Source organism: Nothoprocta perdicaria, unplaced genomic scaffold, assembly GCF_003342845.1.
Source record: "Nothoprocta perdicaria isolate Ctin4 unplaced genomic scaffold, notPer1 scaffold_429, whole genome shotgun sequence".
Lineage (NCBI taxonomy): Eukaryota > Metazoa > Chordata > Aves > Tinamiformes > Tinamidae > Nothoprocta > Nothoprocta perdicaria.
Genome location: NW_020455676.1, coordinates 39,462 through 60,207, shown reverse-complemented (window position 1 = coordinate 60,207; position 20,746 = coordinate 39,462). Strand labels below are relative to the sequence as shown.

General features: G+C 49.6%; 1 protein-coding gene across 2 annotated transcripts in view; it reads right to left on the bottom strand.

Annotated features, from left to right (window-relative positions):
- Window positions 1-8,685: 8,685 nt before the first annotated feature.
- RBM5 (RNA binding motif protein 5) overlaps window positions 8,686-20,746 on the bottom strand; it is a 14,786-nt gene continuing 2,725 nt past the window's right edge. For both annotated transcript variants that reach the window (XM_026046213.1, XM_026046212.1), the window contains 21 exons: window positions 20,559-20,628; window positions 20,008-20,081; window positions 17,582-17,665; window positions 16,470-16,530; window positions 16,244-16,309; window positions 15,724-15,884; window positions 15,051-15,148; window positions 14,787-14,874; window positions 14,531-14,605; window positions 14,369-14,438; window positions 13,759-13,844; window positions 13,357-13,435; window positions 13,012-13,103; window positions 12,355-12,519; window positions 11,777-11,923; window positions 11,624-11,695; window positions 11,065-11,244; window positions 10,765-10,839; window positions 9,962-10,059; window positions 9,748-9,877; window positions 8,686-9,191 (listed from right to left, as the gene is read on the bottom strand). In XM_026046213.1, the coding sequence (XP_025901998.1) occupies window positions 9,066-9,191; window positions 9,748-9,877; window positions 9,962-10,059; window positions 10,765-10,839; window positions 11,065-11,244; window positions 11,624-11,695; window positions 11,777-11,923; window positions 12,355-12,519; window positions 13,012-13,103; window positions 13,357-13,435; window positions 13,759-13,844; window positions 14,369-14,438; window positions 14,531-14,605; window positions 14,787-14,874; window positions 15,051-15,148; window positions 15,724-15,884; window positions 16,244-16,309; window positions 16,470-16,530; window positions 17,582-17,665; window positions 20,008-20,081; window positions 20,559-20,628 (2,097 nt within the window). In that variant the 3' untranslated portion in view covers window positions 8,686-9,065. The remainder of the gene's footprint in view (window positions 9,192-9,747; window positions 9,878-9,961; window positions 10,060-10,764; window positions 10,840-11,064; window positions 11,245-11,623; window positions 11,696-11,776; window positions 11,924-12,354; window positions 12,520-13,011; window positions 13,104-13,356; window positions 13,436-13,758; window positions 13,845-14,368; window positions 14,439-14,530; window positions 14,606-14,786; window positions 14,875-15,050; window positions 15,149-15,723; window positions 15,885-16,243; window positions 16,310-16,469; window positions 16,531-17,581; window positions 17,666-20,007; window positions 20,082-20,558; window positions 20,629-20,746) is intronic.

The following is a 20,746-nucleotide window of genomic DNA, read 5'->3' as shown; positions in this document are numbered from 1 at the left end:
CAGCTCTGCTGCTTCTCCTGCCCTCACAGAGCGGCCTGCAATCCCCTGGCCACCACGAGCCTGGCACTGGGCGATTCCCAGGTGAGGAAATTGAGGCATGGGGGCAGCCAGGAGGCATGCTCATCGCCACKGGGCACAGCTGACACTGACCCAAGCAGGCTCAGCACAAACGAGCAGGGACCCAAGCTGTGGACACAGGGCTTTCCCACCATGTCCCTCACCACCATGGAGAAATGCAGGAGGGCCTGAGGAACACCAGAGCATGAGCCATGGTTTGGATGAGTTGTTTTGTTAGGGGGCCCAGGGTCTGGGCTTGGGGATCGGTCCTGTGCCAGGATGCCTCATGTAGGGGCTGAATGTGAGCTGGGGGACAATGAACGTGAGCTGCAAGGGGCAATGCTGCATCTGTGCAGTGCCCCAGGGCATGTCCCAGGGCATCTCGAGCCCTTTTCCAAGGCCTTGCAAGGCAAAGGCAAGGGCATCGAAGGTGACACACAGCAGCACCCCAATGGGAGCAGAGGGCATTTATCCTGCCCCCAACCACAGCAGGGAAGATTTGCACCAAGGAAGCATCTACTGAGCTGGGGCGGGGGCTGCARGTCACTGCTGGGCTTCCCAGAGCAGGTTGGGGAGGAGATGGAAGCAGGATCTGCCCCCAGCTCCCCCTTGGCTGGGGAAGGGGCCTCTTCCCACAAAGCCTCTTTTGTCTGCGMCGCTGGCTCGGCAGCGGCTCCGGTGTCAGGGCTGAGCTGCAGGTGAGGCACCAGTGGCAGCGGCGGGGGAGAGGCGAGGCCGGGACCTCTGGTGAGGACCTGGGCACAGAGGACCAAGGGGCCCTGGCASCCACCACCCTCAGAGCTGGCTCTGGGTGGGAGCCACCCAGTGCCTGAGCCAGGCAGGCCCTGGTGCCAAGTGCACCCAAGGGCCCCCAGAGCAAAGCCTGAGTGCCCCCTCCCCCTGCCATCTTCTGTAGGACATCCAGGGCACTGGCTGGGCCAGGGGGATGCTGCCCTCCCCAGGCACGGGGCAGCTCTGCCCCACTCCAGCAGCATGGCCCCCAGCAGGACATGGGGCAACCGCCAGCAGCCAAAGCCACCCCAGCAGCCCTGTCCACCCCTGAGCTTCTCCAAAGGGCAAGGTCAAAGGGATGGCTGCAGGGGCACYCTGGGGTGGCCCTGGGCATGCAGGGTGGCAGGGGAAGCATGTGCCCAACAGTGGGAATTGAGGGGCACTCCCAATTGCGGGGCTGTTCCCAAAGGAAAAGGAGGCACGGGGAGCAGCCCTTTGCAGGCTCCCTGCTGCAGCCTCGCTGCTGCTGCTGAAGCTGGGGATGTTCAGGAGGCACCTGGGTGACAGCCCCTAYGTGGGGTAGGTAAAACTCTCCCAGCACAATTCAAAACTATTTCAGATGCATTTAGCAGAGGAGGCGGATGGAATAGGAAGCAGTTGGGCTTAAACCCCACCCTGCAGCAGCAGCAGCAGCRGTGCAGTGAAAGACAGCAGAAAAGGAGCCTCCAGGCACGCAGCAAAGCCCTGGAAAAGGCCAGGGAAGGGAGAGGAAAGCTGGTGTGTTCAGCCTGGCACTGAGCGTACCCAGAGTGGCTGAGGAGGCCAGTGGGCTCGGGGCAGGGGTGGGAGGAAACACATGCACGTGCGTGCACCCCGTGGGCACGTGCACCCCATGGGTGCGTGCAGATATACACACACAGCCCGGCTGCCTGCCTGCCTGCAGCCCCGGAGCACCCAACACCAGCTCCCGTTTCACGCTGTCCTGCTGCGGGTGAGCTCTGTGCTCACAGAGCGCTGCACAGGGCCAGCTTTGGCACCGCAGCAGCAGTGGGCCAACGGGCCACGTGCCCATCCTGAGCACGTCCTACGGAGCACGCGAGTCTTTTGGGGCAGGAGGTGCAACGACAGGAGGGCCGTGCAGAGCCCAGGGCTGSAGCTAGGCCTGCCTGCGCCCACCGGAGCCAAGCAGGGTGCCCCAAGCCTGTGTTTCCACGTCGAGTGCACCGGGCTGGCCTTTCCTGCCCATCTCTCTGTAGCCCCATGGTCCAAAGCAGTAGCACAAGGATATTTTCCCTGCCTCTTTGGGGATGCCCACGGCTGTTTTGGCAATGACTCCAATCTCTAGTAAGGCAAGCAGGACATGGGCAGGACGTGAGATGCAGGAAGAGCAGTGCTCTCGGCACGAGGTCAGGCTTGGGGCTGGCTGCRCCGAGCCGCGCTGCGGGTTGGTAACGCCAGTGATTAATGACTGCTTGGGAGAAAGGCTGTTTGCATTAAAAATTTGGCTGCTTTCCTCACCTCCATTAACGTGAGAGAGCCCACAACGCTCGCAGGGCCTCCCGGGAAGCCAGGGCAGATCACWCTGAGGAGTTTCAGCATTCCTAAGGCTGAATGCCAGCCAGAAAAATCCCCGATCGTAGAAGCAAACTAGCAGCAAACTTTAATTCTGCCCATTGTAGGTGCTGAAAGAAGCCACAGTCTGGTTGGTACCACTGTGCCTGGTGTCCCTCCTCTTCCTCCTACTGTCCCCAGAGGAGAAACCTTACCAGTGCTTAGTGATAGGGAAACTGAGGCATGGAAGGTCTGTGGGGGCATGTCACATCTCTACCTACCSAAGGATGCCCAAAATACTTTTCTCCAGTCCCCAAAATGCATCTCCATCACCCTGCTCACCTCTGCCCTCCCCAGAGCCCTGCTCCCCGTGGGCTTTGCCCTCGTTGCCCACGGCAGGATCATTAGCCAGGCTGGCCCGGTGGCTCCGTGACAGCTCCAAGCCCTCAGCTTCCCCAGCCCGATGGGGAAGCGCTAATGAAAGCTGACACGGAAACCTGTTTTCCCCGCACTCCCATGGCTGCCCGCCCTGAGCTGTCCTGTGGCGGTGGGAGGGGAGGTTTCCTGGAGCCTGTTATTCTGAGATCTGCTGCCGCAGCATCAGATGTGGTGGTGGAGCGAGAGGAGCCGGGCACTGCTCCGCACGGTGAGCTGGGGGCAGGATGCAGTGTCCGCACCAGCTTACCGTGCGGGCTGTACCCAGCTCAGGTGTTGGAGGGTGCTGCTGGTGGCCCGAGCCAAACTCCAGTCCCTCCAGCAGGACAGTCCCTGGCAGCTCCATCTGCTTCCCAGAAGAGCCGAGTTCACCATCAGTAGCTGGAGAGGGGGAGGAGAGCCCAGCTAATTTAGTCTCCAAGGGGAAATACCCTCCCTACAGCCTATGCCCACAGTCCCACATACTTTTGCTGGGCACCTCTAAGAAGAGCTTGGCTCCGACTCCTGCATGTCCTCCCTTGAGGTGCAGGAGGCAGCTCGTAGTTCCTGCCCTGGCTCAAATGATTCAGCCAGCACAGGCTGGTCATGAYCCTGTGTCCCCATGCCCAAAGTGAAGGTCTTCTCTCCACTGGGACAACCACAGAGCTCTGCCTCACTGCTGTGGGGACACACTGAGGACAGTGAAGGATGAACCTGCTGCTATGCCTTCTACTACCAAACTGCGCACCCCATGGATGCGGGTGTTCAAGCAAAGCCCAGGCTCCCAGCAAAACCCTCAGGGACCCAGCTGCCCCAGCATGGAAAAAATGACAGAGGAGAGCCAAAAACAACTCCAGGCTGATAAACAAGGCCCTAGAGCAGGGCAATGGCCTGGCTTGCTGGAGGAGACGTGATGAGATCCTGTCCCCAGAGCTGGGGGTGGTGGAGAGCACAGGCACTTTGCACTCAAGCATGGTCACCACTGGTCTCCTGCTGTGGAATCTGCTCTGAGGGCCCCGTCTGGTTGACGGTCAATCCCTCTGATCTCACAGCGGCACTCAATGGCTCACACACTGTGCCAGCCCAAAGCAATTTCTGGAATCAGAGGAGTGGGAAAGGGTGAGCCAGAGCTTTTGGATCCCTTTCAGAGCCAGTTTCCAAAATCCTGGCATTCCTCTGGCCAGGGGAGACCCAGAGCACCCATGCCCTCATGCTCCCCACAAGGGAGCTGCTAGCTGCCCCCAGCAGCATGGCACAGGGCAAGTAACAAAGCCCTGCGCTACAACAGCAGGACTCTCGTCACTCTGCAAAGCAGAGGTCTCACAGGATGCTGAGGGCTTCACCACCACCTGGACAAATTTAGGGGTGTAGCATGGACAGCTCCACAGAACCTTCTACCTGTTGGCCCCAGGTCTGACTATCTACTCGAAAGAGGATCTGGGTTTAGAGGAAAAAGGTGGAGGGAAGCATCTGAGTTACAGCTCATTCATCACGTTCAAACATTCCTGCAGTGAGACTTCTACGTGAAAACTACTGTGGTTTGGATCCCCAGAGCCCTGTTAGAACCTAATTTAATTAACCCAATCAGTGTGGAAAGTGTTGATGCTTCACAGACCTGGTCAAGAGCGGCCCCCCAGGGCAGCTCCCGAGAGGCTGTGGGCTGAGCCTGCATGTGGCCATCTCCAGTTTGGGTACCGTGGCCACACATTGGCCACATCCAGGCAGCTCAGACCCTGAAAAGGGGCAGCAGGAGCCACGTCCTGCTCACGTCTGCATGGTGCCAAAGCTGTGTGTGCTGCCAGCTTTGCAATGCTGGTGCCCACTTGGCTCCTGGCACGATGTCCATGTTCTCAGTGTTCACCTCTGGCAGGACAGAGAAAGCTGCAGCACAAGCCCAGGTGCTTTAGACTGTCTTTGGGGCAGTGCTTTGCCAGCACAGCCATGGATGCTAGACACATCAAAGCCTGGTCCTGTCCCCTCTTCAGGCTACGCAGGGCTGCTGAGCACTGATAAACCTCAGCGCATGCTGCAACTCCCCTTACCTTCTCTTTCTTCAGGGTCCAGAGCTCTCCCCAGCCTTATGTGGCCCTGAGCCCCATCTTCTCTGCTCATGGCAACAGCTGAGCCCTGCCCTGGGGAGGCTGGGCACTGCCACCAGCCCAGTGCCACCCTGGACTTCCATCAGCGTAGGTGAATTGGAACTCTCTGGGTCCATGGTGCAGTGCACCCCACCACCTTACAAGCCAGGGGACAGCAGGGCCTGCACAGGCGCTCCTGCATACCAGGACATGGCCGCAGAGTGAGCAGAAGCAGCAGTGCTCTGTGCCTCAGTTTCCCTACCTGGCTTTGGGCAGTGCCTGAGTGTTGGTAGTAAGAAGCATCAGGGGGGTGACGGAGTTTAGCTGACCTGGGGCTGGGCACTTAGAGGCTTTCCCAGGAACCATGCAGCCATACAGCTCCCCCAGCCAGGAATGCCCATGAGAAACTGAGGCACGGGGCAACCCTGCGGTACTGGTACTACAGGCTCTCCTGGCCCTTATTGCAGGACTTGCTTTCTCTACTATTCACTCTGCTGCCACTCCCTCCCAGCGTTACTTGTGGACAGATGGAAATCCAAGGACAACACTGACCTCAGGCAGGCTCTGGGGGCCTCGCATCTGCAATGGAAGATGGTGGCTACGAACCAGTCACCTGCAACAGGCAGGATTCGGTGTTTCACCTGCAGTGAGGCCCCAGCCAGGAGATGACTAGAGAGAACAGTATTTTGGAGGCAATTTCTGCAGCGACTTGTTCTGCAAATTGTTGCTAGAAATGGAGGACCTTACGCTGAGGGGTCCATGCACAGTCCTAGAGCAGCCCTCAAGCCACAGCTCTTTCTGGGAGGGCTGGGAAGGGGTGAAAAAGAAAGCAGAAGGTATCTGACCCGCCACGTACCACAGGGATGTGAAATGTGAGTAGCTCCACAGCTCAGGTTAGGCCTTGCCCCAAGGGGTCCCCAGGTGGGACTTCAGGAGSTGGGCTAGGTCAGCAATAGGCCTTAAGCGCCCCTCCCCCCCCGGGCCCTGAGGAAGAGGAGAGCCCTGGCTGCTGAGGGGCTGTGGCAGGTTGGTGCTAGCCTAAAGACAAGCAGCAGTGACTCCTCAGAGGGCCCTGTGTGCCCTTGCAGCACGCCCAGCCTAAGCTCTGCAAATCTGAGATGAGCACAACGGTGCTCAAGGTGGGCTCAGCTCCAGCCCCATGGCCTGAACCTATAGCAAGGAGGGGTTGACAGGAGCCCAGACCTAGGTTCCCTGCCGCCCCAGCACAGCCCAGGGGCTAGGCCAGACCCAGCAGCTTGCGCACTCCTAACACTGTCCCCACGCACACAAGTGCTGCTCCCAGCCTCCGGCACACTCGGGGAAGCTGGTTCCTGGGCTTGAAGGGCCACATCCCTCCCTGGCCTCCTGCAGCCTGGCGCGAGTGCCCCCACCTGCAAAACAGCCACCAGCAGCAGGGCCCCTGGTCCCGCTTGGCAACCCTCCGAGCAGGAGAGGCTCCGAGCGCGATCAATAAGCTGCAGAGATGCAGCAATGCGCTTCATCGACCTGCTGAGCCCACATGCTGGGAAACAAGCCCTCCCCGTGAGAGCCCAGCACTCTGAGGAGCAAAGCCCTTTGCTGGGATGTGCCGGGGAATGGCCTGCCAGGGCTGCAGCAGGGGTGTTAGGCTTGCCTTTCCCTGAGCTCATTCTGCTTTCTTTCCTGGGATTGGAAAACAGGCACAGGGAAGGCCTGCTTGGTTCCTTCCCACCTGTCTGGCTTCCTCTCTGCTTCAAGGTGAGTATGGGACCCTGCACCAAGGGAAGCCGGTCTTGGGCCCGCTCGCTTTGCCCCACTCCTGCTGACCTCTGCTCTAAGCCCTGGCTGGACTCTCTACTCTAAGCCCACCTGGAGCAGGTGAGGGCTGCARGAGGCTGCCGAGGGCAGCGGTGGAGTCACCGTCTCTGGGAGAGTTCAAGGAGTGTGTCGAGGAGGTGCTTGGGGACATGGGTCAGCAGGCATGGCGCCGAAGGGTTTACGGTTGGACTCGACGGTGATGGACTTTCCAACCATAATGACCCTACGGTCATTGCATGCAGGAGGCAGGCACAGGTTCAGGTACTGCACATGGAAGGTGAGAGGAGGGCRGAATTTCTCTGCCTCAGTTTACCCTGCAGCAGAAGCAAGGGACAAGGCCACCTGTGAGGGCAGCACATTGTCCTTGAGGACAACCCAGCAAGGCCAGATCCTTCCACAAYCGGGTGACACCAGAGCACGCCCTTGCTTGCACAGGAGTATGACCCTGGTGCTGCCTATTCCAGAGCCGTTTTGCCAGAACGTTGCGCTCCATCCAACCTGGCGCCAGGCACCAGAGCCGGGCCACGTCTGCCACCTGGCGGCACGGGCTCGGCTGCACCGCTGGCCCTGCTGATGGGGACCCTGCGCTCRGGGGGACCCTGCCCACGGGGACACCCTGCCCCATAGCATCTCATCACCAGCCGAGGCTCCCTCGAGGCCTCCGGGAGCCCCCACRCTCACCCTGATGTACTGCAGCGATGGGGCCTTGCTCCAAGCAAGAGCGCTGCAGTCMAGGGGACCAGAGCAGGGCGAGGCCCTCCTTGCCCCCCAAAACAGGGCCCCAGGCTGGGTCCCCACAGTGAAGCACCCCCCAAGCCCCTGCTACAACTCACACGGTGAGCTCGCCATGAATGGGGAATAAAGCAGCTCCCTGTAGCACCAGGCAGCAAAGGCACAAGGGGGTCAGGTTTCACGTGGATTAAAGGCCATGCAAGCAACRGAGATTTAGGGTGCTCACAGCCAGGGATCACTCCCTCACCAGGAAAGGAAAGCTGCCAGGAAGCCCATGCAAGGAGGGACTTCATTCCATGAACCCAAGGAGCAGCAGGCCAGGTGCAGCACCAAGCTTTGCCCCTGCAAGATCTAACATCTCCTGGGCATCCTAATTCAGGTGGCGGGTCTTCCTACCTGGCTTGGTAGCCACAAAGAGCAGCTACAAAGTGCAACTGCAGGGCCATGGCACAAGTGTGTAGAACCCTCAGCAAGAAGCAGCAGGAAGGAGAGCCCTCCAGCGCTGTAACCTGAGCCTTGCCTGTGGCCCTGYGTGAACGCTGACCCAGAGCACTCCCTCAGTGCGGAAGGACTTCCAGCCAGGTTTCCCAGCAACACAAGGCTAATGAGGACTCAGGCAAAGCAGGCTTCTGGTTCTCCTGCTCTCACTCAGATCTGGAGCACAAACTCCAGMACTCTATACTGTTCCTCAGATGCTACAGGCCCCCACACCAGGCCTTACAGCTGAGGAGCACCACCAAGGGTGGAGCTAAGCCTAGCTTTCTCTACTCAGCAGCAGCCAGAGATCTCCAGGGCCAAGGCCCACCTACCATCTCTGCCTGTTGACATGAACAGGGCCCGACAAGGTACACAGAGACGCAGGGGCTAAAGTGACAGCTGTAAGGAAAGTTTTTGTGCTAGCTCATCTCCCACCACCCTCTGATGATGATGATAGGCTGACTGCCCTCTTTCCACTGCAGAGCCAGGCTTTTCCAGAAGGGAGACTGCCCCCATGCAGACCCGGCACACTGGGGAGATCACAGGATGTGGCAAGTGATCTGAGCATATGTGCAACAGCCAGTGACAGAGATGCCACAGTGAGGTCTGGCAAGGAACACGCAGAACAACAGAAAGGACGAGGAGTGGTGGYAACTTATTTTCATTAACCCACTGAGAAACAGAAATAGGATCTTTTTTGGATGTATTTCTTTTGGAAATGAGCCAAAACAGGCCAACTAGAATCAAAGTCTTCAAAAAGTCTATACAAAGATGTATCTTACAAAATGTACAGGAAAATTCTCAAAAAAACAAACAAAAAAACCAACAAAAAAAAAAAAAAAAAAAAAAACAGAAACAGAGAGACAATACAACAAAAGAAGAGCAGAGACAGTGTGAAACCACAACTAACACATCCTGCTCCTGCTCTGGAGGACAGGAGCGGCAGTGAGACAACACACTCCAAACAAAATACATTACACTATATACAAGAACGTATAAAGATCAGCATCCCCTTTGGTCTAGCTAGGAGCTCTCCAGCATGAAGTTGGGACAGTTCTGACAATTTACTCACAGAAGTGTTAAAACGCTGAGAGGGGAGAAAAGTCCAAGGGAATGAAATGGTCAGCTCTAACCCATAATCAGAACACAGCCAGGCCAGCAAGGCTACAGGGTTTAACAGTCAGTTCTGGCCAACAAATGCTTGGCAGGCTCGCACACCAGAGCACGTTACTCCATCTCTGTGAAGCGGGCAAACATGGCTTTCCGCACCGCATCTTTGTAGGAATCTGCTGTAGAGACACCGTAGGAACTCCCCTTGGCCCCCAAGCCGGCTCCTCTCATCCGTACTTGAGCCTGTAAGAGAAAAAGAGACCTTGTTCAGCTCTAGGGCAAGAAGCAACGTACCTACCCTCCTCTACAGGCAGGTAACCACCCTACGTAGGAAACACAGAAAACCCTCATGAAACAAACCAATGTCTCAGCCTCATCTAGCGGGTCTTACACCGCTGAGAGTATTTCGAGCAGGACCTCAACCATGCACAGAAGCAGGATTCTARGCTTGATGACCACGCACTTAGCCTTACCCCAAATTAACTGGGCATCAAATGGCCCAAGAACATAGCTCCCAACAACACAACTCTCATCATGGGCAAATCATGGGCAAAGCCTGTTCTCAGCAGCGTCTGGCGGTTGAGCTCCAATCCTTGGCTGCTGCTACTTTGCCTGAGGAGCCACATTCCTCAAAGAGATGAGCACAACCCTCACTGCCTGAGCTTCCATTTGGCAACGCTACAGCCTTCTTCAGACTTTGCTGGCACTTCTGATAGAAGAGCAACGTTAAGTAATGGATCCCCCCAGAGGTAACTCTTAATAGAGAAGCTACTAAAGGAAGCACCACACTTCTACTTACCTCAATGGGTGCAGTGATGCCCTGACATTTCCTCCCCAAACCTGAGCCTTCCCTCCAGCCCATGGCCTGAAGCATCTTGTTGCCAATATTACTATTGTCAAGGCCGTCTTTAGTGGGCTGCTCGTAATTACTACAGGAAAAAGAGAAAAGATCACTTCAATAGAGTGCTCAGCATGGACCCAAGGCAGCACCAGGCGAACTGTCAGATACATACACTGAGCCAGCATCATAGACCTTCTTGCGTTTTGGCTCAGGAGGCTCTGGGATGCCATATTTCTCCCGCCTCTCAGCAGCTCTGTCCCTGTATTTCATCTGCAACAAAAAAATAACATTGTTTTAAAAGACTCTTGCTTATTTTAAGCTCTGAAGTAAAACTCAATGACTGGTATTATAGAAAGTTCTGAATTGCAGTCCTCTGAGACACAAATTAAACTGCACATGGTCATGAAGAGCGTGGCTGCAAAATAGGCAGAATCTGCTGGATTTTTAGTAGTTTAGGTGCCCATCAAAGCCACCAGCCCCAGCAGAGGATTCTCATCAGATGCTGAAGTGGAAGAGCGACGGGACGAGGGGTAATGGCCATAAGCTGGAGCACAGGAAGTTTCGTCTCCAGGTGAGGAGGAACTTCTTTACTGTGAGGGTGACAGAGCAGTGGAACAGGCTGCCCAGGGAGGCTGTGGAGTCTCCTTCTCTGGAGGTCTTCAAAACCCGCCTGGATGCCACCCTGTGCCACATGCTGTAGGTGTGCCTGCTTGACCAGGAAGGTTGGACTAGATCATCTCTAGAGGTCCCTTCCAACCTTGAATATTCTGTGATTCTGTGATTCCCCTCATAAGCAGCAGCTGTGCTATCACRGAGAGACCTCCGTACAGCAGGAAGGCTCTGAACCTTGACCCAAGAAGGGGTTAAGCTTACCAGGATTATCTCACAAGAGACAAGTCAGCAGTATGAGAGCTGAACCCCTCCCTTGTACAGGTCTTTTTTATTAGTCACTCATCTAGTCACTTAAACACTGACCTCCCGCTCACGTAGCTCTAAAGCTTCAAGCTCCTGCTCCGAAAGCTTTGATCTCCTATAGATATCCATGTTTTGCTGCAACAAGAGATTTGTATTAACAACACAAAATTCACAACACACCAGCAAATAAGCTTACGGTAGTAAGTATGTTTTAAATAAATGGCTGATTTATAGAATAACCTGACTATCATCAAAAAGACTTTTTGMTTTAAGGGAAAGATCATTCCAGCAGCCACACACTTTGGCCTATATGCTGAATTACATCAATTAATTACTTTTCTGGCAGTATGTTTTTATTACCTTGTGCAAGTCAGACAGCTGCTGGTGCCGAATCAGAGCATCTTTGTTTGGGAACTGCCTTCTGCACAGCAGACAAGCCATTTTCTTCCAGTCAGTCAGCTTCTCTTCTTCATTCTCCATTCTTTCCAGCAAGTCCTCGTCATTATCACTGTCACCACTGTAGGCAGCCACTAGGCCTCGCTGGAAGAACAACAGTATGAGGGAAGTGTAATAGTATCACCGTATCAGGAGAGGAGGCCAGAAGTAGAATAAGGAGGCTAAACATGAGACAAACCACTGGCTACTCCAGCTGCTACAAGTCTTAGTTCCCATTAACCAAGCAAGTTCGAATACGGACTCTTCGGAAACCTCAAAACCTCAACCAAACTCTGTGGCTTGTAAAGTAGAAGAAATCAGAACTCTTCTCATTGCAACTGAGTCACACAGTGCATTGCAGCACACCTTCCTAAACGGAGAATATCATGTTTTAATTAYCATGTTACCATGTTTTCACCTTTGGGAATAAAAAATTCCCATCTCTTTCAAACACAAACCAACTTGGGAGAAACCTCAGACTCACCTTTAGTGGATTCTCATCTTCCCCATTTTTGATCACTTCTGGCAAGATCTGTTGTCTCTCAGACAGAGCTCCCTAAATAAGGCAAAACACCATGAGCACAGAGTTTGCTTTCTGCTGTCTGCCAACTATGCAGCCCATTCCCAGTGCTGTCACCTTTTTCTCAAAGAGGGCAAAGCCGGCGTCTGCGGCCGCTGATTCTTTCCGTTCTTCCTCTCTGGTGCTTAGTGGCTGGAAGCTGTTCTTGAAGTTCTCCTTCTGCTTGTTCAAGCTCTTTGCCCAACGTTCCATGTCTTTAGCAATCTGAAAGGCACACAGAACAATCCACTCAGCTTCTTTAGAGATGCTCGTCTCCAAAAGGGTCAGTGAGACCTACTACTTGATATCATTTTAAGAGAGGACGCCAGATGTAGTGCAGCCACTCCTCCCTCTACAGAGCATTCAAAAATACTTGAGCTTGTTTCCACCACTGGATGAATCCTTCTTATTCACTCTTAGTGCATCTAGTTACACTCCCACTGTTCTTGGTGTGATTTTTTATGTGTTCCTCTTATGAAGAATTGTCTTCTGAAGTCTTGCCAATTCCACCCTTCCTCAGCCCTGCACGCAGCGTATGCTGCAAAGTGAAGCTGTTTCTCACGAGAATCTAAGTTTTATCTTAACCAAAAAGGATAACTATAACCTCACTCCATACAAGAACTTGGCCCAGTTAATGATTTCATTCCATCTTTTACCTGCTGAGCTGTTTTACTTTTAGGCTTCTCTTTCTTCTCCTTCACTTCTTTGGTAGTAGTTGTGGTAGCTGTCTGCTGGTATGTAATACCTTCTGCAGCAGGCATGTAGGTTTCCTTTTCGCCATCCCAGTAGAGATATTGTTGGGTTAAGGCATTGTAGTAATACTGTCAAGGAGATGGAAAACGGAGTTAAGACGGCGAAAAAGCCTCACACAAACTAAGTGCCCGGGGTGAACCCAAGGAAGTTGTTTTAGACTACTGCATGAATGGTAGGAGTATTCTAAMATCACCCCAAACTGCCACGAAGAGGTCAAAAAGCTTAATGCTCTGTCTCTGAATAAACATGTCCTTCCCCAAAAGCATTACAGGTTCTTTGACTCTGCAAACTATCTCAGAGCCCAAACTTGCTTCACCAACAGTGAAATGAGAGTCTATGGATAAACATTAACACCATACAGGTCAAACTGGGAGGTAGCAGGGAAGAGACAAAGCAAGCGGTGTACTAAAGGGAAGACACAGCCCCTTTGGTATATTGCTTAGGGTGTGCACTATATTCTGTATTTTGTGCCCCTCCAAGTCAAATTTCATTAACATGATAAGAAACATGAAACTAACAGACCTGAAGAATTATCATAGTTAGGAAGAGCTTGTGTTTACCTGGGAGTTAGGATCATAATAAAGCCCTGTTATGGGATCATAATAATATCCTGAAGATTCATCATATTGGTAGGTGGAGGTATCAGGAACAGCTGTAAAAACAAAAGGCAGGGCATAGTCATTCCAGCTAAATTCAGACAAATGTCTTTCAAAGTTTCAGACAGAACTCTGATAGAAACTACAAAAACCTGTAGAGACTCAGGTCCTTAGTGCACATCTTACTGCACTCTCCAGGGATACTTTCACTGCTCATACACAGTGATGGATCGCAAAACCAAGGCAACATCACTCCACTCCCGACTAGAGGGAACATACCCGCTACCAACAGCAATTCCCGCAGCTTACCGTACTTGGTGCCGGGGACTACACCAGTTGGGGCAGCTGCTTGCACCTGAGTGCTAGTAGTAGCTGGTGCCGCCTGTGTCTACAAAGAACAGAAACTCTCATCAGAAAAATCCGCCACTGACAGTCAAGATGCAGAGGCAATGAGACAAGGTATCATGAGCACACACTACACATGTGAACAATCTTTCCTGACCACTGTGCTTAATACTCACCTTTAATGAAAGGCAAAACCAGCAGAGGAAAGAAGCAGCAGACAACTGTTACAAATTGTGGGACTAACTTTGTCTACGGATGCTAAAAACTTTACTGTGCCACGAACATGAAGAGATGACACTACAAATAAGTCACTTAAGGACAACTCGGTTATCACAGGAAGCAAGAGGTAATAAGCTCTACAATTACCGGGGAATCAGGTGAGTTTGTCTGTTGGTTATATAACTGAGGACTCTGGGACACAACTGCTGCTGTGGTAGTAGTGACTGGAGCTCCTGCAAACACAAAGAACATTAAGTCAATTCATTTATAAAATAGCACATAGTCACAGACATAGTCAGAGACAGACAGACACAGTCACAGAGAAAGAACTACTTTGCTTACAGCTTCAGCTCACTATTCCAGCTCTAGCAGCCAAGCCAAGCAATGTTCAAAAGGAGCCTCATGTACACAGAGGGTATTTTCTACCAGCCAAGGAACAGTTTCCTTTCCAGGAGATATACAAGGTCATGATTCCTGGCCTCTGACAGCTGTACAAAATCTGGGTAGAGCTGCTTAGGTAGTTCTTAGCAGCTCAAGGCATTTGTCAATTTTCTGAACTGCTGCTGCTCTTTTTAACCTCACAAATTTCTAGAGTCTTCTAGTTACATGTACTTCATTAGATACCCTGAAAAAAGAAAAGTTGGCCAAGTCCCGCTTTATACGGCAGAGTAACACAGACTTAGATAAAATACCACCACAGCAAAAATACCACTGCAAAAAAAATTCACCTCCCGCCATCTGAAATGCCATGTATTACCYGATATGGTAGATGCATCTGTGTCCAACACTCCTTGATTTTGGTAGTACTGTTGATAATCCTGGGAGTACTGTGAAAGAAAGTGAATGGTAACACAAGATGAGCAGATGCTCACAAAAACCTAACTGCTGACTGCTTTTTAGTACAACTAACTCTACTAACCTGAGCATACTGCGTGTAACCATCCTGTCCTGACTGAAGGTAGCTGTAGTCAATGGTGCCTTCCCCAGTCTGTGGCTGAAATTCCAGTAGATAAGTTTTGTCAGAGAAAGTTACTGCATTGAAGAATTTCAACAGTGGCTAGATCCTAGTCTAAATGCAAGAGCAGATCTGCCAGAGCCACTTAAGCAGACAGAGAGCAGTCCAATTATATGCTGTTTTCAATTTATGACTGCAGGCATCAGCCCCCACATCATACCTGCGTGGATGACCACTGAGCTGCAGCAATAGCTGTACTGGCCACAGAGAAAGCACTGACCCTGTTTCCATCTGGGAGAAGCAAGTCTCTAAAAGCAAAAAAAAGCAGGCCCTGAGTAAACATTGCTTTTTCGTATGCAAGGAGATACAGACTGTCCTCATGTTTCAATCACAACAATTAAAAAATTGTAAATAAATAAAAGCCAAGATGACAACTGCAAATCTTTCAACAGTAAAAGGGAAAGCCAAGAGATCTGCAACTCACTTTCTGGCACTCTTTGCAAAGTCAACACCAATTGTTTTGCCATCGATTTTTAGTGGTGGTTGAAGACTCTGTAAAATCTGCAGCAGTTGAGAAGCATCCTGTAACAAGAAACACATTACAATAAAAGGCAGGTCTAAACAGTCCAGGCTGCTCAGGACTGCCCACATCTGAGTTTTTAGTGTAGATTCTAGGCACACTCATGGTAAAAACATTTTCTGTGCGTCTCCCTGGATTTTCACCTCTCAATTTTTGTCTGTTGCCTACGAATTTCGTACAACATCCAAGAAGAGTCTACCTCCCCTTATTCTTCTCACAGGGTGCTGCCAAGGATGAAGAAGCCTAATTCTCTCAGTCTCTTCTCACACACTACAGCCTATGCATCATCTTTGTGATCCAAATACAAAACCAGTCTTCAAGTACTATTCACTACTCTATCAAAACACTTTTCAAGTGTGTTCCCAGTAACCCCCATCCTGCAATTTCTGATGACAGAGAGCATTTTCCTCTCCAACCTGGCTGGCATTACAAAAGGAGCTCCAAGTACCTATCCACATATGACCTGTGAATGCTCAGTAAGCAGGGGCAGTCCTTCAACACAGGACGAGGGCTCTAAAAGCTTCAGCTACACAAGGACATCAACAAGCTACTTCTCTCAAATCAATAAGGCCCTCACCATGGCAGAGGACAGCTGCACAAATGCAAAGCCTCTGTTTTGCTGAGTCTGTTTGTCTTTGATGAGACGAATATTATTCACCGCCAGAGAGGCATATGGAGACAATGCAGTCATGATGGATTCCACTACTGTGTGAGGAGCAATGTTTCGGAGAATGATGGCTGAAAAGGAAGCATAATGTTAGCTGAGCATATTAAAAGCTTTTCAGGAGTACTCTTAAGTTCTTCAAATAGCAGTGTATTTCAGTATCAAAACTGCAAACGCTGCGAGGCCGGCAGGAAGTAGAACTTGCTTCACTATGAAGGTGAGAAAGCTATCAGTAGTTTTCCAAAGAGTTCCCATTGTTTGGTGCTTCTGCTCAGAAAATTTCACATACACCAGTCTACAAACCAAAACCAAGCCATGCTAAACCATCCACATTGGAATCTCAAGGTGGGTGCTGAAACCCAGTTGAAATTACAAGAAGGATTAACATGTATGTTTATGTTACATCTTATGAAGGAAGTCTAACATAACTTACTATCGCAGTAATAATCCACGGACTGAACGGCTTCTGCTGCTCCTGGTGGTACCTCCTGCTCCGAGTCTTCACAGGAAGAGGAAAATACGTTAGCCACAATAAGCCTATACCTCTCCAAAAAAACAATTTGCAAGTCAGCCTAGAACCTACTGTGAACTTTCTTTCCTCTGCAGGACAAAGCCTCCCACAAAAAATACAAACACATCAAGAGATCAACATGGCTTACCAAACTTGTCCGCTCCACAACGGAAGCATTTTAGCCTCCTCCTGAAGTTGTAAAGGCAGCACTAGGAGGAAAAATGAGCAACAAATAGTAAGAGCTTCAAGTACTTCATAACCATTCTGGCATGTGCTGTACAATACCAAAAACAAGCCATTTAATGCAAAGTACCACAATGCTGCTAAGCACACCAGAATAAACAACAGCAAGACCCACACTCATCTGCATCACGGCTGCTTTTCAGAATATCTACATTCCCTTKTAGCCACATCAGTAATCGTGTCTCAAATTTTTTAGTTATTTTAACTCCATGGTCTTCAACTTAAAATCGCTGCCTTAGTAACCGTTTTAAAACAACGCAATACTGAAACAAACATAAGACTAAGATATAAGCAAATTATGCTTAGGGAAGAAAACACGCACTTGAGGCACGACAGAAGAGCCTGGTTTTGATCTTGCTAAGCCAGGTAGTGGTTGGGTAGTGGTGAGAGGGGTCAAACAAGCTGAACTGAGGGATACCACACTCATCTAATGATTTCATATTCTAAAGCAGCTTACTGTATGGTCTTTCTGTATAAAATCAGAATCATTAATATTATCTTTCCAGTCTCCATTTATAGTATGTGTCTGTGAACAATCACAGCACCCAAAAGCAAAAGCAGAAGCCAGATAAAGTAGAACTGGAAGTAATTTCTATCTTTCTAACATGCATGGCATACTAACCAAATAATTCCCTTAACAAGCCTTAAACTCTGTATCAAACAACTGCTGCACCACTTTAGATGTGAACAGTAACTCCTCCTAGAAGAGTTGCTCTGTATCAGTCACATGTTTCAAGCAACACTCAGCCTCGCTGGTAAAGCCTGCAGGCTAATGCAGACAGCAAGTACTGAGATGCAGTGTTGATCTCCTGACTCTGACACAGCCCCAGACACCTTTTGTTTGAACATTTCCATCTGTAGCCACCAGAGCTACGGAAGCCTTGCATTTTCATTCAACTGCCTAGGTATCTGCATGATGTCACAGGGACCAACAGTGTGAATCTTTCAGCTGTTTGCTCCAGTTACTGAGCTAGTGAACTGAGGAGCAGCTCTCTACGTCAAAAATAAACACTGTACCTTGTTACAAAGCCAGTCCTCAAATTTAGGCCTGGGGTTGCTGTAGTGCATCGCAATCTGCTTCCCCTGAATCACCAGCTTTTTCTGCAAAAAAGGTGATTTCAATTATTCCCGTATCGAGGCACATGTGTTTATTTTCCCATGGCAGAGCACCCTTCGGAGGAATCAGTGCTCCTGAATTAAATGGACAACATATGGGGAGGACGTGGAGAACAACCACCGCCACCTACACCCTGCCCATCCAATCCTGCAGAGAGGAGGACGAGGGCAGTAAGAGAATGGGATGTGGAGCAAAGATAAACAGAATCAGGGAGTGTTGAAAAAAGCTGCCAAACACTAAACGCTGACATGGAACCAGAAGTGTCTCGAAGGAGACAAAGTCCTAACCTGCTGCATTCAGGATTAACGCATTTTTAGGAGTCTCTTTGCCCCCAAATGTTTCTATTCACTTCCGATATATCACTGAGCAACTTTTTAAACATGTCCTTAGGTGACTGCTTCACTTCTTCCCCTGCTCCAAATACCCTACACCTTTAATCAACAGCATTTGGACTGCTTTTCCAACCACTTTCTTCAGTATGTATCCCTTCGAAAATACAGTAACTCCTCCGAAAGGGACCCTTTTTAGACTTCTTGGAGGATGGATGACAAGTGCCATCAACTGAAATGTAGCTCTGAGTAGATTCCTTTGACTAATGCACCAGTTCAAATGAAAGCCTGCACAAGAGGTTTGTGTTCTTCATTCAGGCAGGAACTCTCCAAAACAAATGTGTAACTAGACTGCAAATGAAGCTTCTCCAGGGGTAGGAAAAGTTCATAATGCTGTCACAACATGTCCTCTCACTGTGTGACTTTAAGTGAGTCAGGAATTTGAATCTATTTCAGAAGCCATGATTCTGAGCCTCAGACTTTGCCAAGCCTGGGAATGCAGAATGTCCTTTCCAAATATGGTCATCAAAACATTTCAGTCTAACAAGCAGGAGTATGTCTGAGAAAATGTGCGTTAAGACCATATCCCAGACATTTTAATGGAAAAATACTTTACAAAGGGTTATTGTATGGCAGAAGCACGAAAGAAGTGCCAGGATCAGTGGCTTTTCTGTAAGGGCATCTTACAGATCTAACATGTAGCACTGACAGGGCTCTCACATTCTGCATGACTAATAAGGGCAAAGCCATTTCTCCTACCGGCAGGAGGGAGGGTTGGAGGGCCCAGCACTCACTGGATATGCACACATAGAAACAAAGCTGGTGGCAGAGTTACAACACATCATCCTTTCATCTAACAGCAACAAGGCTGCTGGGGAGATTCTATCTTTTCCCTACTACTAGGGTGGCTGGGTTACTGGAGTGAATTTGAGTATTTGTTTCAATGAATTTATACATCAATACAGCTTTGTATATATTAAAATTATCTCATTTCTGAAAACATGCTGAACATTTAATTGTTAACGTAAGTCTTTCTGATGCGACCTTACTGATTAGCATGACAGAAAAATCCRTCCTGAATCAACACTGCTCTTTTACCAGGATAATAATCCATGGTATGAGACATATGAAATCCCATTCTAAAATACAGTATGCTGCAACTTTGGTCTACTGAAATTTATATCTACAAATCCATTATGGTGCCCTTTTATGCACTAAAGCAACGTAAGACACTTTTCATCACACCTCTCAAGACCTTAACATCAGTTACTTAGATGTAAGAAAGAAAAAAGCTAGATATGCTCCACTCGCTTAGAGGATTTTTATATTCTGTTGTTAAAAGAGATCATGAATCTCCACAACACAGCAAAAACAAGTGTAACTATTTGCAGTGCAAAAGGAAATTTCCCTGAAAAAGAAGAGATGTTCTAATGGAAGGGTTTTTTGTTTTGTTTTTTAAACTGACTTCTCGAGTCATACTCCAGAGACGTCAAAATATCCAGTCTAACTTTCAAAAGAACTCTAGCTTCACTAGTTTAGTTTGGCATTAAGGCGCTCCTCCTCTGAAAGAGCTAGTGTGCTCCCCAGACTCCTATGATCTGGCACATCAATTTCTGAATTTTGTCAGGGTTACAATCGCCATAATGCAGAAATCAGCATATGCTGCTTTCTCTGGCAACCAAGGAGAAGTAAATTTTAGGCAGAAGTTCAGTTTTCTAAGGACTGCTTCATAAACCTTCAGCAGTCAATTAGATCAGCACCATGCAATTTAAGACAAATGCACATTTTTCAGGGAGCAAAGTAGCCAATTTTCTCTCCTACTGTCACCTGATATTTTGTTCCACTGTTAAAAATTTTAATATATACAAAGCTTTTATTCTTTTAAATCAGTGTTATGGAACAAACCACTCCTTCCACCTTTATTTTTCCTTTTTTTTTTTAAACTGTACAGACTTGTTCCATATTCAGGAATATCTAGACTTGGTGAGTGAAGCAACCTGATTGGCTTCCATCCAGCTGGTAGCATCTTGAAAGTGATAAAACTCCACGAAGGCGAAACCACGGCTTACACCTAGAGACAGCATTCAGATATAGACGGGATACTTGTGTTAGTCAGTTCCTTTAAAACAGGTGAATCTCTCTCCAACTGCTTCATTACTTCATGACAAAGCAGCTTTACAAATTCGACGTCAACTGCTGCGATCTGCTCGTTATTTTGCCATGGCAAGGAACCAAGCTCCCTTAACTGGCTATATTTCTTTCGATTTTGAATCCATGTTTAAAGGTAACCATGCAACAGACTACATACTATCAAAAGGGTTTATACTAGTATTACTTACCAATACCTGTTAACAAAACCCCCTGCAGACAGACTTCTTTTTAACATGTTGACCAGCTATCTAAAAATCTTCCAAAAAGGCCACATTCCTTAGCCATGGCAAACCTTTTATTTTTATTGCACGTGCTTGCAGTTTGGGGGTAATTCTGGATACTCTTTTGGTACGGGGAAGAGGAAGGCCATACGAAAAACTGGGTTAAGAGCTCTCACCTGTCTTTCTTTTCATCAGCCTCACGTCTGCAGGCTGAGGACCTTCAAAGGACTCAATGAGCTCCCGAATCTGTATAAGATTTTAATCAAACAGTTAAAATTCCAAATTTTGGCAGGCAGCTCAAATAACCAGGTGGTATTCTATGCATATACAAGAACCTAAACAGACCAAATTCAAAGCACTGGGG